This window comes from Monomorium pharaonis, chromosome 4 (genome assembly GCF_013373865.1).
Source record: "Monomorium pharaonis isolate MP-MQ-018 chromosome 4, ASM1337386v2, whole genome shotgun sequence".
Classification (NCBI taxonomy): Eukaryota; Metazoa; Arthropoda; class Insecta; order Hymenoptera; family Formicidae; genus Monomorium; species Monomorium pharaonis.
The window spans coordinates 30,541,118-30,560,450 of record NC_050470.1 but is presented as its reverse complement, the minus strand read 5'-3'; the positions used below and the strand labels follow the sequence as shown (position 1 = coordinate 30,560,450).

Below are 19,333 nucleotides of genomic sequence, written 5' to 3'. Positions count from 1 at the left end.
AACTTTAGCTTAGCCAATCAAGACAGAGAAGGCAACGACTCCTTCGCGCAGATTGGTGGATTCGTCATTGACGCAGACGCACTGGCTTCATCTGGTTCCATTTGATTATATTTGTGAACGTATTGAATTATTTCGGTCCGAAAACGCCCGACATCGGCCGAACAGTGCCCGAGGCAAGCGCAAAGTACATCGGGAAAGGAACGCACAATATGATGGCGGATTGATCTTACTCTGAATATTTGTTTGTACGACTGTGCCAAGAATTAATCATAATGTGCGGACGAGCAGGTTCAGATTGAACCGGGGTGAACGTGGACGTTGAATGTTTAAGGTTAGTGGAGCTTCCTCGTCGTTAATAGTTGAATTATCGTCATTCGGTTGGATCCTAACCTGCACACTCGCTAGATTAGCTTGATCTCGAACGAACGAATACGGTAGTTCCAACGTGTCTGTGTGTCATTTTTAAACGCCGGTTTTACCTCTCTGTTAACGTTATTGATCGTTACTTACGTTAAGATTTAATGAATTTATTAATTGCGTTATGCATGGCAAAATTTCAGAACAACTTTCGTAAACTTGATTTGAACTCGATTCGCGAGATCGATTTCGAAGAGAGTGCAACAGATATAAGTTTGTACGTTAAGAAAATAATACTAAGATAAGTATAATAAGTTTAGTGTGAGTTTAGATACAAATTTTCCATAAAGATTACGACGTTCTTGCAATACTGTTTAAAGCATCGCGTATATATTTTTCATCGAAGAAGACGAGGCAAGACAAATCTATTCGCGTTAAGTGTTTTATATGTGGATGTGAAAGGTCATTTTGTTACTTAGTACGCTAGAGATTGATAGTAGCATTTTCGTCTGATTTCAGGTTCGTAGTAAAAGCGAGCAAAGCTCAACGCGCCCATCAGGCCGATTAAAGCCTCTCCCTGTCCCCGCGCCTTAAAGCCCTCGCGTGGCTGACGAGCCGGGCCGGGCGCTGGGCCAGGCCGCGCGCTACGCCAGACCGGTGAGTTCCCACACAAAATATCGCTTGGTAGCACGGCGGGCACTCAAAGCCAACTAACCATGTCTGTACAAAGTGTTGCTCTGGCATCTCTCACGGCCACCTATACCGACTCGGAGGGCGAGGACGGGGTGGAAGACGAGCGCCTGCAGGAGGAGAATTCGAACACTCCCGCTAAGGGGGCCGCCCCGCATAATGCCCAAGTCGGTCGTCAGCCCCAGGCCCGATCTGGCACCAGTCCCATATCTGGAGGCCGTTCAGCCTCGCATAGTCCCGCCATCGGCAAGTCCGCTGCAGGTAGTAGCGGCGACTTGCCGGAAGCGGCCACAAAGGTGCAACGATTGGTCTCTTATTTTGACGATGCGGTAGTCTCCGACGACGAGGGGGTGGCCGTTGCTGCGCCGCCACCGTCGCTGCCGCCAGTGCCATCGTCGTCGTCGTCGTCGTCATCATCGTCGTTGACGACGACGGGCGCGGCGATTGCTGTGACGGTCGCGGAACGCCCCGAGGAGAATGGTCTCCCGGTTGCGGCCCCTACTGGCAGCAACATTGCCACTGCCACCACCACCGTCGCTGCTACCGCCGTCGGCGGTGGCGTTGAGCGTCGGTCGCCCTCCTCGCGTCCTGGAGAATTGCTTTCAGATAATGGCGAGGCAGGGGATTCTTACGGTGTGACGATACCACCGGAACCACCAGGTCAATGTCCCCTTGAACTGCAGGACAAGATCGCGCGGCTCTATAGGAAAATGGAAAGCGGTGGGCTGGACATGAACATGCTGATTCAGCAGCGCAAGGAATTCCGAAATCCCTCCATTTATGAAAAACTCATTCAGTTTTGTAGCATTAACGAGCTGGGCACCAATTATCCACCGGACAGGTTCGATCCGTTCAAATGGAGCAAGGACTCGTATTACGAGGAACTTGCCCTCGTGCAGAAGACAGAGATGGACAAGCTCGAGAAGGCGCGCAAGGAGAAGACGAAGATTGAGATTGTATCCGGTACAGCGAAACGGCCCAACAGCTCCTCTAGCAGCGCATCCGACAATGCTGACGCCAAAAAACGGAAAAGTAAGTGGGACCAAGTGGCGACTGGCGGTGCCGCTGCCGCTGCTGCAGTCGCGGCAGCCGCTGCCGCCGCTGTCACTGCTAAACCCACGGTACTTCTTACGCAACCTACCCTAACGACTCTCACGTCTGGCACCAGCGCCAAACCCACCGTTTTATCAGCCTTCGGCTCGCTGCCGAAGAAGAGATTGTAACATATCGTGTAAATGTGTACTATGTAAATAATCGTCCAACCCAGTTTAGGCAGCCATGAGACTGTAGAAAGGAAGGCTACGCAGTCATGTGCGCCTCTGGAGGCTTAGATCCTTGGCTAATTAATGATATATTTGTCAAAACATTTTGTATCGGCAACAAACATTCGTGGAACTATAGTTATATTATGTGAAACTTTCGTATTTAAAGCGATCTAATGAGATCAAGATAATTCAATTATTTTTACAGTTGCACTATGATGCAAAGTCCAAGGTTTTGATGAGTTCAAAGAATTAGCTCATTTAAAAATCCAAAGATCTAAGAATCTAAGAATGTAACCATCTGCATAAATGCAAAAATCATATTGTAAATAATATTTGATTGCGAATATCATCGTCTGGATGTAAAGTCGTTTGAGTAAAAAAATTGTCCTTGAGATTCACATTCTCGAATTTTTAGATTTTTGTATTTTTAAATCCTTGTAAGTGAAGTTGTGTAATCTTTGGGTCTTTAGATTTGTGTATTCTAATTTTTTAATTAATGAGAGCTATATGGTCAATTTTAGACTTGAATATTTAGAAAGCAAAATTGTAAGGAGGGAGGAGGGGACTAAGAAAGTTAAAAGAAATATGATGAGTTGTAAATAAAAACTTAAAAATCGTAAATCAACGAATTCAAGGATCTAAACCTCTGTTGCTCATGTATCTAAGAATAAAAGACTCCAACAATTATAGATTTAAAATATAGATATTGTAAATAATATTAATTAAGGAATAATCTTCACAAGAAATACAAACATACAAGGGAAATAGATTGGAGCTTTGTGACCTTAGGTCCTTGAATTGTCGATGTCTTTTAGAGATTCCTTTTAATATACAAAGTATTTATAGAAAATGTACAACGATTGAAAGAGAAGAGAGATCACATTAAAAAAAAAAAAGTTTTGAAAAAGTTCCAAAATTTGGAGATTTATATGATCTAAAGGCCCAAGAATTTAGATTAGTGATCTATGGACATGAGAGTAACTAAAAATTTAGGTTTGCAAATTCAGAAAATCTAGGTACAACTTAAAAAATGAAATGTATTGTAAATACAGGTAATGGAATATCGAATTGATATTAGAAATTTGGAGTTAATCGAAATATAAAGTGATAGTAAAATTTACGAATAGTAACTAAATAAAGTATAATTTAAAGACTTGGGCTATTCAAGAATTTAAAGCCATATTATATAGAAATTTAAAGCTCTAAAGTGTGTATATGCGTGCGCGCGCGCGTGTGTGTGTATGTGCGTGTGCGTGTGCGTGTGCGTGCGCGCAAATTCTTAAATAATTCTTGAATATCCTATTTATAAATTATATTTTACTTAGCTGTTATATATTCCTAAATTTTGAAATTGATACTATTCTTTGGTTCATACAAATATATGAACTTGAGAACTCAAGAATTTAACAATTTATTGAGAATTTGAACAGATATCCAAAGAATTAAAAGAAGAATTTGAAGACAAAATAAGAATCCAGAAGAATAGAAATCCTTAACTTAGAAATCCACATGCTGATAATCTATGTAAGGCAAGTACACTATAGATAATTTGTGTGAACGAAATTTTTTTCATTTAAATACCCATAAAAGCTGCCACTTATTGAATTTCTATGAATAATAGAAATATATATTTCTAACTTACTCTTTATTCTTCTATATTTTTAAACATAAATTAACATCTACAAGCGTATATTTTATCAAATTAATGTAAAAATAAACAAAGAGAAATTTGGTATAAAAAAATCTTGAAATTTTAAATTAAATTGTGAATTTTATATCTTAAATTTCTGTCTATGGATTCTTAATTTGTGCGATTTTTAAATACTTGGCTTATAAAAATATGGACCTTGCAATTATGAAAAATTGGTATATCCGTTTTTTATTATACATACAATAATGGTAATAGACAACGTGCAAACCGAATTTAATCTCTCAATTAAGTTATATATATTTTATATAGTTAAGAAAAAATATTACAATTTTTTTATAGATAGAAAAAAGATTGATTGAAGAAAGTGACTTCATCAGTTATATTTTTCTTTCTCTAAAAAAACGACTTGATTATATTATTTTCTTATTTAAATATTGAAAGGAAGATATCGAAAGAAAATTATATTATTTAATTACTGAGCATCATATTAGGTTGATTAAAAAAAATTTTTTTACACTCCAAGAAAGCAAATATAAAGAGGACGAGCGAATCTTCGTCAACCTGATAGGTGCAATTGTTATCACGTGTAAATGATGAGTGTGTTAGGCAGCAACTGTAGATGCGATGTTGCATGCAATTGATTTATTGAGGCAAGGTAGACGCGTCAGTAATTAAATATTAAATCTCAGCGTGCGACGAGACAGATAGAGAATTTATGTACGTTAACGATCGTAAAATCGATGTAAAATGTGCTACAAGTTAGCAGGAGGATTCAGTTTTTTATATGAAAAAATGAAAAGGAAATTCTTTCACGAGGGACTTTGTATATACACGCTCATGTGTCAATAGAGTATGGAATATACAATATATAAATTATACATTGTGTACTTTTCGTTATTGATTAATAATATCATAGACAACGTTTCCTATAATTTAAATTGTTTTTTACTGTTTTGATGTGAGAGTAAAATTTCTATTTTTCTAATATTTTACAGTGTTTTAGTTTCGTGAAACGCATGATATTTATCCTTAAAACATGTTAAACATATATATTATTGCATTTTACGGAACTCTGTATATTTTTGAAACAGCTGTTATTTTTTTCTTTGCAATAAGCAATTAATCAATTTATAATTTTATGTATATTATTAATTTCTATATTATAATTAATACTTGTAGCTTTGTTATTATTATTTTAGTTATAGCGTTATATGAATATGTGATGAGTTAATTTTTTAGCTATTATTTTTAAAGTTTGAAATAATAAGGATAAATAAAAAATTGAAAGATGTGCCGCTAGTAATTAAAAAAGGTGAAAAGCTAGTAAATAAAAAAGGTGAAATAAGGATAAAAAAATAAGTTAAATAAGTTTGTTTTCGCTATTTTTGCGTGTTTTAAAAAAGAAAAATGCAGTTAATTGTCCAACGTAAAATTCGTTGTCCAATCCAAGGATTTCACAGTTGGTAGTGCGCTTCTTCCTGGAAAGACGATAGGGGAAATGGGAGGAGCTGCCGGGGATTTTTTTCGCGGCTATACTGATTGTTCCCACCTAGGCTAGCTTCACGTACTTAAAGAGGTTATCTGACGTATGTCAAGCGTTTTGTCAACGAAATTTAATATTTAATTCGAGTGAGCGCGAATTGTTTCGCGACGTTTTCAGGAACGATCTATCCGCGAGTACGGAATCGATTGACAAGTCAGCTAAACATGTGGTGGCAGTGATGCGCTTAAAGGGGAAAAATAATACAAAATCATTCTACAGCGTCTACAGAGTGCTTTCTCGTTTATGCCGTGAGTATCTCGCGAAACAATCTTTCGATAATTAAATCGCCTATTAGGAAAACTCGTATATTTTAAAAACAATGAAATGTTTCAATTATTTTCTTCTATCTGAGATTTAGAAAGCGGAAGTTTCTCGTAACCTCATCCAATTTTTTGTTAAAAATTTTTTGCTATGTTTTTTTTGCTATATTCTTGAATTTTTGTACCGTTGGGTCTAGTTTTCTTAGAGTATTGTTTGCATATTAATCTGAAAATGTTTAATTTTTTGTTGTAATATTTTTTTCTTAGAATAACTAAGGCAAGAATGATTCACATGCTTGGAAATATCACCAAAGCGCGTATCACGTATATTATATATTTTTTTGATAATGTATAATATTTTGCGAATCTGTATTTCTCAGAAAACAGAAATACAAGAACTATTAGAAATCATATGGTTTATGCGTTTTTCAAATTCATTAAGATTATTGAGATCTGTAAGCCTTATGTTGTATTTTTTACATGTACAACATGTCTTTTAATGTAATTACGATTTTGTAATCTTATATCAAATTTATAACAAATTCATGTAATTTTTATTATTATTCCTTATGTTATTAATGCAAATTAGTGTTGTTCCTCTCAAGCCGAATTTTCTGCAGGATCTGTGGATAAAGCACATCTTGATGGTTTCATGGCGGATGGTGTGGCACCAACCCTGAAAAATGGCCACAATTCTAATAACATGGATTTCGCTAATCAACCGGTGAAGCAGTCATCTGACGTGTCTAGCGTTGTTTATGCAGTTGGCCATTATCCCCCAAAACTTTTGCACAATCTCAATGCGCAGAGGCTGGACAACAAGTTCAGCGATGTGGGATTGGTGGCAGGTGACACAGTCATTAGGGCGCACAGATCAGTCTTGGCTGCCGGTAGTGCCTATTTTAATGCCATGTTTACTGTCGGCCTGGTTGAGGAGCAACAGGAGCTTGTTGAGATCCACTCGGTCTCCCCTCATATTCTTTCTCAGTTGGTGGACTTTATTTACAGTGGCAATGTAGACATCACACAAGATAATGTGCAGGAGTTATTCGCTGCCGCTGATATGCTAGAGTTAGATGATGTAGTAGCTGGTTGTATTAGTTATCTTAAACAACAGCTGCATTATTCTAATGCACTTGGAATTTACAGGTGAGAGAAACTAAAATTGAAATACTCAGAAGGAAAATTAATAAAAAGAAAATCTAATACAAGTCATTTTGTTAGGAAAATTACAGAGAAATATTAAAATTGTATGATAATATTTGTCATTACTTCTAATTGTAGATTTGCAGAAGTGCATAACAGACTGGATCTTTTGGAGACTGCCCTACGCTTCATAGAAGCTAATTTTCCTCAAGTGTGTCAGGAAGAGGAGTTTCTGGATTTACCCAAGGAGCATCTTGTTCAGTTTCTCAGTAGTGATTACATTCATATCGATACTGAATGCCAGGTTCGTTATTTCCTGAGAATTAAATAATCTGAGTGTCCTAACTGTAAATTTACATATTCAAGAAATGTTACATGTAACATACTTCATAAAAAAATTCTTTTATTCTACAGGTCTTCCAGGCCGCGTACAATTGGATCGTTCACGACATCCCTGCGCGGAGATGCTACGTATTCGAGATCCTCAGCCACGTACGCTTGCGACTGTGTTCATTAGCAAGTCTAGAACGTATTATCCTAGAATGCAAAGACGCGAGTCTCATCGTCGCGCTGCGATCTATACAAAAGGATCTAGTCTCGAACAAAGGTTGCCTGGTGCCTCTTCACGCTCAGCCTCGGATCTGCGCCAGGAAAAACATCCTGGTAATCGGCGGATCCAAGCGAGAACATTCGGCAGACAGCTGGGGTAGAACTGCCGAAAGTACTTATGAAACCATTGAGAAATACGACATATTCACTGGGTATATAATCTCGTTTATATTTTGTTCTCTTTTTTTTTTATTCAGGTTTTTACATTTTTTATTAAAATATTTTTTCCATACATTTAATACATAATTTTTTATTGTTTTTAAGTTAGATAATTAGAATGCCCTCTTACTTTTTTATTTGCAAATAAATGTTTTTTTTAGAGAATGGAGCGAAGTGGCTCCGATTAGCATAGGACGTATTCTACCCGGAGTGGCTCTATTGGATGGTAAGGTATACGTTATCGGTGGTGAGTTAGAATCCTGTATAATTGCCAACTGTGAGTGCTACGATCCTCGTGACAATGTGTGGACCCCCATCGCTTGTATGGAAGAACCCAGATGTGATTTCGGTCTTTGTGCCTTGGATAACAGCTTATACGCATTCGGTGGATGGGTGGGCGAGGATATTGGCGGCTCTATTGAAATATATGATCCAATTACTAATACGTGGACTCTCGAAGGTTATCTTCCAGAGCCACGATTCAGTATGGGCGTCGTGGCGTATGAAGGTGACTCCGAATCTAAATTCGACAATATAATCGACATTATAATTATGCCTGGCAATTAAATTTTTAGATGTTTTCTTTTAACTTAACTACAATAAAAAGGCAAAAATAATCTCTTATTTTTTGTATGAAAAGATCTATACTAATTTTTGACTAACAATTTCCATAGGACTAATTTATATCGTGGGTGGTTGTACCCATAATAGTCGACATCGTCAGGATGTGCTGAGTTATAATCCTGTGACGAGAGAATGGAATTACCTGGCTCCGATGATCACGCCACGCTCGCAAATGGGAATCACGATTCTTGACGGATACATGTATGTCGTTGGCGGTACTAGTAAAAATCAGGAGGTCTTAACATCGGTCGAAAGATACTCTTTTGAGAAGGTAATTTATTTGCATTCATTTAGTATTACAATTATATTTAGTAAAATTTGCATTAAACTGCAGATTTTGCTAAATATGTATCGATAATAGATATTTATAGTAATATAATTCAACATAATCTCTTAATTTATCAACAACCTGTGTTTTAATGTTTCAGAACAAATGGAGCGCCGTCGCTCCTATGAGTATGGGCAGATTTTATCCAGCCGTTGCGGCAGCCGATAGTCGGTTGTATGTCATAGGTGGCGACCAGTCGCAAGAGATCAATTTCTATCGCACGCAAATCACGATCTCCACCGTCGAGTGTTACGACCCGCACACAAATAAATGGCACGAGTGTGCTTCTTTACCGTCAAGCAGAGGCGAAGCGACGGCGATCGTTACGCCTTTCTGATTACTATTTCGCAGAGATTTGTTTGTCGTTTAACGTATTGGTTCACATCTTTTTACTTTTTCAATTTTTTTGACGTCTACTTTGTCTTGTCCATCCAAGGATATTGTATCTGTTAAGTATCCGATTGTCATTTGCACTGTTAAAGGAATTGTAGCTTTATTAATTTCTAAATATTCCACCGGCATTTTAAAAATACTTGTGTAAGGAGACGCTATATTTTGAGAAATTGTATTCTTACTGGAGGAAATTATTAATATCATTCTTATAAATGTACGGGCGTAATCATTAATCATTGATAGAAACTATCAGGTTAAAGAATCTAAGAAAGAGTTCGAAAGATTGCAAGATGTAACGAATATAAAGTTTTGATGTATCTAAGACATAGAATAATCAAGAAACTTGATCCAAGGATCCAATTTTAATTGGATAAAGAGCTTTAATTTGAGTTTTTAATCGAATATCTTTAATTCTGAATTCGAGTTTTGTAGAATCTAAAGAATTTACAATCCGAAAAAAAGTGAGAAGCTAAGTTTAAAATATAATTCATACGAGGTGTCCCAAAGATGTTAAAAATCTAAGATTATACAAAATCTACAATATACATATATATGTTAATCATTTTTATTGCGTGCAAATGAATCAGACAAGATATTTGTTATTGGGAACTGTAGATCGGATCCAATATTTGTTTTTTATTTATTTATAACGAAATTATAATACGCAAAATAGATGTGAAAACAAAACTGAATAATGATAAAGTATAACGTGCAGAAATATTTGAATAATTTTATTAACTAACGCGACAAGTATTTTAACTATATTTTATTAATTAATGAGTATTATGTACGCTAGGAAGGACTGAGCCTCTTTATATAATATAGTCACATACCAAAGTTATCGTAATTTTTAATTATATTGCTATAAGTTAACAGATCCATTAAGCATAATGCATGTAAAGAATTGTATAAGAATGAATCCAAAGACATATTTATCCTTGGAGCGTGTAAGAGTCTAAGGGTGTAAGGATCTTCCAAAATCGAAGAAAAGTCCCAAGTTGAAAGATCAAAAAAAAAAAAAAAATGAATTGATATCTAGAAACTGCAAATACCGTAACTCAAGTTAAAATATGCAAAAAAATGTAAAAGCGTGTCTCGAGATTATCATTCAACAGTTCTTGGAGCCTTTAACCCTTGACGTTTTTTGGAACTTGTATCCAAAAATCCAGATTTCAGAGTACCTTATTGTAATAAAATAAACGATGTTTCTTAATTAGCGTGTGTATGCGAAACCGCGCGTCCAATGTTTTGTAAAAATTAAGGCCACATTTTATAAAAAAAATAATGTAAGAATTGAAGAATCGCCATTCTTTGTAATTAGTCGTCGATGTAATAATCCAATTCGCCTTTGTTCAAAGGTGTTCGCGGTGCTACATACGTGAACATTCGCGGAACGATATTCGACTTCTCAAATTTTTCGGTACATGGATAAATATGGATGAGATGACCTTATGAATAATTTCACTAATCGTCTATATACTAATTATAATTAACCAAGTACTTGAGCTTGTCACATCTCAACTTTCTTCGTTATAAGATAAAAAAGAATAAGATCACCTAATCGCTTTGCGCGTTTTTTTAATATGTAAATTTGTAAATCCATAGGTTGCTAAATCTATTGGCCTAATATATATTATATATATGAAATAAATAGGAAAAACTTATATTAATGACATGTGCGGATTTTATATTTACGAATTTAGTAATTGTGAATAAATATATATCTGTAAGTACAGGTATTTTAACATTTGTAATCTTGCCTCATCCTAGATTTCTACAAAGTGATATTGACTTGCTTCAATGAACTATGAAGCACTTTTAGCCAGAAAAAGTTTATAATTTCTCCAAGAAAGTTTTAAAAGTTTGTAGATAATATTTAAGACGTCCACGATTTTACAGATTTATTTAGTTGTATAGATAGAAAGGGCTAATTAATGAATCCAGTGAATCTAGCAATCTATGGACTTTCTAAATGCAGTAATATACGATGTATGTATGTATAAATATATAAAATTAATTTTCTACAATTAGTTTTTCAAATATTAGTCTTCTCTTTTTTTTTTCTAAAAAAAAAAACTTCAAGATAATTAAAATAATAAGGGCATCTCTAACATGTTTATCCCTCTAAAAAATCGATAAAAATTATTTTAAAAAGTTAGATACAAGACGATAAATATACAACAATTTATGTATATTTGTGATCAATCAATAAAAACTGCTAAAATATTTAAAATTTAGGCCTCGTTTCTTATTAAAAAAATTTTTCCGAAAATTCTTTTCAATGATGAGGAAACTATTTGTTCAGTTTCTACAGGTAATATATTTTTTATATTAAATATTGTGTAATCTTTTAACAAAGAACAAAAAATTATTTACAATATGATCTTTTTTATTTGATATTTTATATATCGAAAGCAATATCAATTACGTTGTTGCTAGGTAATATTTATATTCATCAATAGAAATAGTAACTCACGAAATCGATTTAATGTGTTCAAAATTTCAAAGAAATATTTAGAAACATTATTTGTATTATTTTTATAATGTACAAGCTATTATCAAAATTTTTTAATGTTTTCTCTCTACTTCCCTCTTTTTTCATCATTAAAAACTATGTGACTTTTTAAATAATTACCCACACATGCACACATACACACATACAATTTCGTGAGTACCTACATCCAGTCATTATATTATAAATAACATATTCGGTGAAATAATAAAAATAATGAACTAGGTTACATTAATCAAATAACTTGAAAAATATCAATAATTTTTCTCGTTAAATAGCTTTATAACTTAAATTATCAGGATTCAAAATTTAAACAAAAATCTTGAAGCTTATCATCTAGAATTTGAAAAATCTAAGATCTAAAGGTTTTAAACATTGATAATCCATTTCCAGAGTCCACGAAATTCTAAGCTCAAAAGATTCCAAGTTTCACAATAAAACTAGGATTTAAAAAGATTACAATCTAAAATAGCAGGCTACAACCTGGCATGTTTTCATAATGTGCTGACATTTCTATGTTTTGAAAATTGATATCAGAACAATATCTACACAATTGTTATAACATGCATCTTTAAATAAAATAAGGTAATACATCTTCAGCCTTTTTCATTAGACATATCGGAAATGACGGTGTGACGTACGTTGTTCCAAACATATCCTGAAATAATAAATTTTTCTTCATGGTCAAAGTACAAATTTTGGTAAGTCAGAAAAAAAACTTCAAAATTCGTTTAAACTCATCTTTATAACGATGAATTTTTAATGCAGATATTTTTATATATTTATAGATATAAGAACCTTATAACTTTTATTGCTGTAAGTTCTCTATTATAATACGTAATCCAATTCATATCTAATATATTGGTTCTTTGGATCATTCATGATGCGAGGATAACCAGCCACGAGAGCATCCTGTCCGCCGATATAAAGAGAATTGTATATCTTCCAATAAACGTCACGAACTTTACGGGCTGGGTGGAATAATCCCTGTAATACAAAAATGTACATTTAATAATTAGAAGATGCGTGCGCTTGTGCAATTAAAAAGATAATTAATTATTAATGCAATTGATAATCACGTACTTGTAGTGTGTACTGCAAAATTTTAATTGGTCCAAGTGCAACACGCAATCCATCTACGGCATCCATAAACGCTTGGACTAAATGTGGTGAAGTCTCGAAAACGTTCGGCCACACGTGATTTAATAAATGTATTAATGCATCCTCGCATCCAAATCCGTAAACACCTAATGCCATATGCTTAATCGCGGCACAAGCAGTCTGTCTGTGCACTAGATCTCTGTAGAATTATAAGAGAGAAGGAAATCGATCAGAAATAATTTGTAAAATTAAACAAATTTCTAAACTTATTTAAAAAGCTTTTAACAAAAGAAGAATAAAATACATATAATTGCAATAAAATTAACATATTGTAATATTCAGATACCTTACCTGTCCATAAGCGCATCTTCTAACAATGGACTGACAGCGTAAATATAATCTTTACCCATCTCGCCGATATATTCAAACAAAAACGACAAAGATTTCAATACTCCATTCTGTACGTTTAGCTCGGGTACTCTGTATTCGTTCATTAATGCGGGCAACACTGTAAAAGGGCTGCATGTCTCAGCGACAATAGCAATAGCGACTGTAGTACAAACACGATTCTGACGTTCCTGTACTTTCAAATTGTTCAAAAGCGTTGCTAAGACATCGTGCGGTCTGTTAAAAAAAAATTTAAACATTACAATACATACATAAGCATATATTTGTATATAAAAAATGTCGATTCATTAATCGAACTTACCCAATAGCTTTAGCAATGTAGCCAAAAGTGTTTACCGTCGCTCTTCTAATGGCTTTTTTATGTGCTTTCAATAGTTCTAATAATTCGAAGCATATCCTCATCCACTCTCGAGCGGAAACATATTCAGGACCTCGATCTGCAATTCTCCCCACGAGATCAATACAATTTTCTTGCACCTACGACAAGATCAGTAACAAATTAAATTCGGCAAAAAATATTCTAAACAGAATTTTAAAATACAATTCTTACGTATTACATTAAATGTCTTGAATTTTCAAGACATTACATTTAATAATGTTTTATTTTATTCAATACGATTACGTAATTGCAGGTTACTCAATATAAATACAAATTTTACCTTTTCGTGTCTGTTTTTCAAAATGGGTGTAAGCCTCGGTAACAAATCCTTAATTGGTGGGGTCATCTTTGTCATTCCTATGACGTTAACAATAGCTTTCAGTGCTCCTAAAATACTACCTAGTACTTCTGGATACTCCTCGCCTAAATACTCATACAGAACAACTCCCAAATGCCCCATCAGTTTTTCCTAGAAATATTGCATGTTTAAATTAAATTCAGTTTATTATTTTATTACGTTTCCATATAATTTTCTGTTAAATATTAAATATAAATAAAAAAATTTTAATGTATTTTTTACCTCCTGACAAGTCTTCATGACTACTGCGATGCGCGAAATAAGATCTGCAGCTTGTTGTCTTACTTTCGCAGATTTGTTATTTAATCTCCACAATATCGTACCACATATTTGAGGAAGGTACGCCTTTACTCTTTTACCTAATGTATTCACGATCGTACCAAAACCATTTAACATAACAACGTCCTACAAGAATAAAACTAGTTTAAATTTTGTATTCCTTGTTAGTTACAATTTCAATTTTACGAATTAGTTACTAGTTTATTAATTAAATCAGATCCAACAAACCTCAGTAGTCTGCTCCTGGAAAGCGTATAAAATTCCATCAATGAGCTGTTCCTCTAGACGCGAATCGACATCTGCCGCTCCTAAATTACCCATTATTTTCTCGATTGTCTCCATCACCATTTTTCTGTACTGTTCATTTTCGTCCTTCAAATCATCCACTACTCTGTTAATAATCTCTGATGCGCCCACTTTATTGGCTATCTCTACTGTTGTATCCACAAGCTGCAATTTTATTTATTTAATTATGTATGTGTAATTAAAAATTTAAATTTATATTGATCTGGAACTGTATGTCAAAATATTTGCCCTTACCTGTCTGTAATTTCTGCGATCCAGTGCCATACGATGGTTCCAGAAGTGTTTAAAGAAATGAGGTAAGATTTCATCCTTAATGTATTGAGCTTCTACACCATCCGTCGCACAGCATTGTTTAACTACCTATTTTTTAAAATACGACTTATAAAATATTAAAAAAAAGCTAATGTAATATTAATTTATAAGATATAGTGTATAGTATAATTTGTGTCTATGTATATGATTTATGAGCTATAATATACATAAAGTTTGTAGCAATATTTGACAAATAAATTCTTACCTTCAATACAATCTTTTTCATTTCCTCATCTGGAGATTGAAATTCACGTATAAGAATTAACATTACTTCTCTAGTATAATAATTCGCGTATTCTGCATCCATCAGAGGAATAAGATAACCAATAGCTTTTAGGAATGCTGCTAAACCTTTTCCTCTATGTGTACGGATGCCTTTCCACAGTGGTTTTAACACAGAGTCAAAGCTTTCAATGCCATATGGTGTTGCTGCTTCAGCCAGCGCAGCAATGGCTAACGCAGTAATTGTTCGTACCTTCTGTTGTTCATCTACTAAACCTGTAATATTTCATGTAAAATATAGCAACTATGTATGCAAACAAAAAACAAAAATATATTAACTTCGCTTACCATGCTCTATAATTTCCACCAAGCTTTTCAAATGTGGTAAAATAGCACAGCCCATCAAGATAGCTATTTGTTGCACAATCTTGATACCAGTATGCCGAGCTTGCCAAGATTTCTTACTGCGACAGACAGCTTTTAAAAACGGAAGTAGCGAAGGGATTCCGAGGGCGGATGCAACAACCGCAAATGCTCTTGCTGTCGTGTTCCGTACATACTCGTCAATGTTATCGATATCTGGTCTCATTGTGGAGATCATCGTAGCCAATCCTGCAGCTTTTGCCAAATTAGAAATAATCTCTCTACCCTCGACACGAGCATAGTAATCTTCGTCAATTAGTAGAGGCTCAATGACGACTAGAATCTAAACAAAGCAATTAAATGTAATAAAATAGAATAAAATAACAATTGATAAATGACTTAACGACAAAAATAATTACCTTGTGCACATATGGTCGCACCAAATCGTCCAGTTTATATAGAATACGATCGATAACTTTGACCAGTAAATGACGTTCCTGATCCTCAAGGGTAGGTGACATGAGAAGTGGAAGAATTTGATTAAACAACGGACCGGCGCCGAATTCTCTCGCTTTATCAGTGATTTGTCTCAAAGCTGCTTTACGCATCGGAGGAGTCCCATTTTTTATCTTTAAGAGCAGTTTCATGATTTTTCTTTCTTTTTGCTCCTCGGGGCTCAGCGTTTCTTCGTCCACGTCGACTAGCAACTTGTCAAAATATTGTGCGTCTTCCGGCTTCATAAATGGCAAATTGCCCTTTGGTTGATTATCCACATACTTAGCGCTCTTGTCCTCCGTTTGAATAAAGAAACCCTGAGGTGTACCGGCAATAGGCGTAGGCGTTGCAGTGAGCTTCCTAGCGGGTGTGCGAATAGGTATGTATCCTGCAAAAATAAGATTATGTTAATATGTTCTAATATTTTTTCATAAAACTTCGATATAATTGTTAGAATCTAAGATGTTAGGAATTTTTTAATTTTTAGCTCTTTATTTTCTTGTATTGATTCTATAAACGCGTCTTACCTGCTGGAGGTTGCAAAATCTTATATCCTGGAGGAAACAGAGCATCCAATTCGTCGTCGGAGAGAGGTCTATTTCGCTCATCTATTTCGCGTTCCCAACGATAAGCTTGCAATTGTTCGGGTGTCATGGACATCAAATGTCCCGGGGTCGGAGTGGCCAGACCCATCGCCTTCGGTCCCGTCGGCGTGACGGCACTTGGGGTCAGTATTGTTGTCTGATGAGGCGTTGCGAGAGGTGTCGCCGGGGTTTGCGGCGTCATCGAGCCTGGTGTTTGATTCGATGGCGTTTCATCCCATCGACTTCGCCTTTTACTCGCTGAAGGTGTTGGAGTTTCCTGTATCAAGTCCCCGGCAACTCGATCAGTTCTTGGAGTCTCTGCCCAACCACTGTTATGTCCAGGTGTTTCTATAAAGTTAGTACATATTTATATTATTACTATTTGTATTATGCATGTGTATTTATATATTTAGATTAGATGTGTTTATCAATTGTTTTGATCTTATGATCCAAATCATGAAAGGTATATGTTAAATTTCTTAAGCATGTAAATTTGTTGTATAACAGAAACTGAAATAGATATTTCCATAATTATATATTTTCAATTTTCATAGTTCTTTGTACAAATAAAGTAATATTATTCTTCAACCTCTTTCAGTTTTTGGAGTTTCATCCCAACGATTTCTTCGACTCGTTACAGTTTTCTCATGAGAAGGCGTCTCTCTGCCTGGAGTTACAGCTCCTGGTGTTGCATGTGCTGGCGTGGCATCCCACATTCTCGTACTGACTCCAGGAGTAGCTCCAGGAGTCTCTGCTCCTTTACCATGACCTGGAGTTTCATCCCATCTAATAGCAGCTGGTGTTACCTACAGTTTATTTAAAAAATTACAAAAATATATACAAAATTACAAAATATTAAACTTTAAATAGTATTTTAATATTTACATCTTTATATTAAATAATTGTTCATGAAAAGAAGACAGAATTAATCTTAAGTTAATAAATATATAAGAAACAAAATCATCAAATGTTAAAATTAATAAAAACGCTTAATGTTCCTCTACAAATTTTAAATTTTAAATAGAGAATTTAAACAAAGAGTTAAAGCAATATAAAACATACATCCGCATTATCCCAAGATGTAGGTGTTGCCGAAGCACCAGATAATTTCTTCTGCACTGGAGTATCATCGGTTTGATCCCAACGACCTCTTTTTTTAGGAGCTGGTTTAGGTTCGCCATTGGCTTTTAAAGTACCATCCTTTGCCTTTTCCGCTAATCTTTTTCTCAGCTGTAACAAAATGTATAAATGCAAAGTATATGTAAAAAATATTACGATTAAAAAATTATATTTTATATAGGATCGGAATTACGTTATTCCCCATAATAAACATGGTTACAATCATAAATCATACATATTTAGTTATCGTCACTTCCTACTAGAGTTATATATATATTTTATGTATTTTCTTTTAAATATTTTTTAAATTCTTCTTAGGTATTATATATTTATAAGATTAAAATTCAACATACCTCTGTTTCTTCACCTTTAAGCATTTGTTCTCGCATAATCTCAGTATATGTTCTGGAACCGATATCGGGTGTCTTACCACCTGTAATTAAAGAGAATCAATTATATTTTTTAAATTAATAATTTCAATAGATAAAATATATGTATATACATGCATAATAATAATTCAATACATTTGTTATTTATTTCATTACTAGTCAGTTTAAAATTTAAGTTGCAAAAAAATTGTACCAACCTTCTGCAAAGGGATCAACACGTTCAGGGGAAATAATCATTCTACGTCTTTTCTGTCTGTATTCATCCTCCCTATCAGCTATAGTAGGTCGTCGTCTATCTGCAAAAGGATCATAGTCCTTCTCTTCTCTGTCAACTATGGTGGGTAGTCTTTTGTCCGCAAACGGATCATAATCCTATAATTAACATGGAAAGTCATATTAATTATAAAAGTTTTATCCAACTATATAAATTTTACAAATTATATTTTGTATCATAAGCTTTATTTTATAAAAAAAGAACTAAAAGCAGTAAATTAAAAATACTAAAAATTTGATTTGTTAATGTTAAAGCTATGAATATTACAGAATAAGTTATGATGACATATACCTCAATTTCATCATTGGTTGCAATTGACGTAACATAGCCATCAAATTTATTGTTGCTACTGTCATATATGTCCTGATCATAGAAACCAGTTTTTCCCAAAGCTACTTGCTCTTTCTCGGATGCAGTATTCAAAAGCTCCTTCTTCTTTGACTGTATCTCTCTTATCTGTGCTTCAATGTCTGTAATTAATGCACATAAATATTATATTAAAATATAACAAAAATAAGTAAGAATATTATATAGATTCAAATTGTAACGCGAGACATGGATAGTACAAGAAATGTAAAACGAAATAAAGCAATGTGTGACAACAGTACAAGATACAAGTCACTCATTCAATTAATCTTTGGACGATTTAAATGACTAATACTTTATATTTTAGAAACATACAACTTAGTCTACAGTGTGAGAAATACTTCAGATACCACGTAAATTAATTCGCCTGATAAAGAATTACTGTTTACAGTTCTCATTGAGTGTGATGAGGAATGAATGTATCAACCGCCCTGTGACCGACACTCTCAATTAAACTTACCCCGCGTTTAAGTTTGAATAATTAAGTGGAAATTAAGTCGAGGAGTCTTAAGCAAAGAGGGTTACCTTTATGCGTCCTCGGAATTGAGTCCATCGTGGACGGAGAAGCTCGAGGAAGCGATGAACACGGCAAAACGCACTTCGACACGCCGAATTCAGCAATACGGTAGATTGACAAGATGACGCACACGGCACGGATCCATTAACGCGCACGTGTTGCCCTCAGACGGCGGCTAGCTGAATTTCCTCAAAAGTTTATAGGAGTTTTTCAACAAGCGACACGAATCAACAGTCATATTTCTGTCATTGTTGAGCGTATTTAGTAAGAAGCAAAGACAGAATTGGACAGAATGAGACTTCTGTGTCAGTTTACACCTCTCTT

The 19,333-nt window shown here is 34.6% G+C and overlaps 3 protein-coding genes across 4 annotated transcripts; 2 read left to right on the top strand and 1 right to left on the bottom strand.

Annotated features, from left to right (window-relative positions):
• The first annotated feature begins 170 nt into the window (after positions 1-170).
• Positions 171-4,850, top strand: LOC105829754. 2 transcript variants are annotated; one of them, XR_003625323.2, is made up of 3 exons: positions 172-331; positions 877-1,014; positions 1,088-1,220. XR_003625323.2 is itself a non-coding variant. In XM_012668823.3 (2 exons), exon 2 carries the CDS (start codon positions 1,074-1,076, stop codon positions 2,268-2,270), a length of 1,197 nt encoding a protein of 398 aa, XP_012524277.1. In that variant the 5' UTR covers positions 171-331; positions 877-1,073; the 3' UTR covers positions 2,271-4,850. The 2 variants fall into 2 exon arrangements, 1 of the variants encoding a protein (XP_012524277.1); XM_012668823.3 differs by having other exon boundaries at positions 171-331; positions 877-4,850.
• A 651-nt stretch (positions 4,851-5,501) lies between these two features.
• LOC105829753 (actin-binding protein IPP) lies at positions 5,502-11,157 on the top strand. The gene is made up of 7 exons (XM_012668822.3): positions 5,502-5,754; positions 6,387-6,915; positions 7,051-7,216; positions 7,327-7,673; positions 7,842-8,188; positions 8,355-8,575; positions 8,733-11,157. Exons 1-7 carry the CDS (start codon positions 5,685-5,687, stop codon positions 8,967-8,969), a joined length of 1,917 nt encoding a protein of 638 aa, XP_012524276.1. The 5' UTR covers positions 5,502-5,684; the 3' UTR covers positions 8,970-11,157.
• Positions 11,158-11,396: 239 nt separating this feature from the next.
• On the bottom strand, positions 11,397-19,045 carry LOC105829750 (splicing factor 3B subunit 1). The gene is made up of 19 exons (XM_012668817.3): positions 19,018-19,045; positions 18,418-18,596; positions 18,050-18,224; positions 17,817-17,896; positions 17,407-17,574; positions 16,934-17,150; positions 16,288-16,692; positions 15,685-16,148; positions 15,251-15,608; positions 14,886-15,178; positions 14,603-14,728; positions 14,291-14,512; positions 14,006-14,188; positions 13,706-13,894; positions 13,348-13,523; positions 12,990-13,262; positions 12,621-12,837; positions 12,336-12,524; positions 11,397-12,195 (listed from the first exon to the last, which is right to left on the bottom strand). Exons 1-18 carry the CDS (start codon positions 19,043-19,045, stop codon positions 12,366-12,368), a joined length of 3,912 nt encoding a protein of 1,303 aa, XP_012524271.1. The 3' UTR covers positions 11,397-12,195; positions 12,336-12,365.
• Positions 19,046-19,333: the final 288 nt, after the last annotated feature.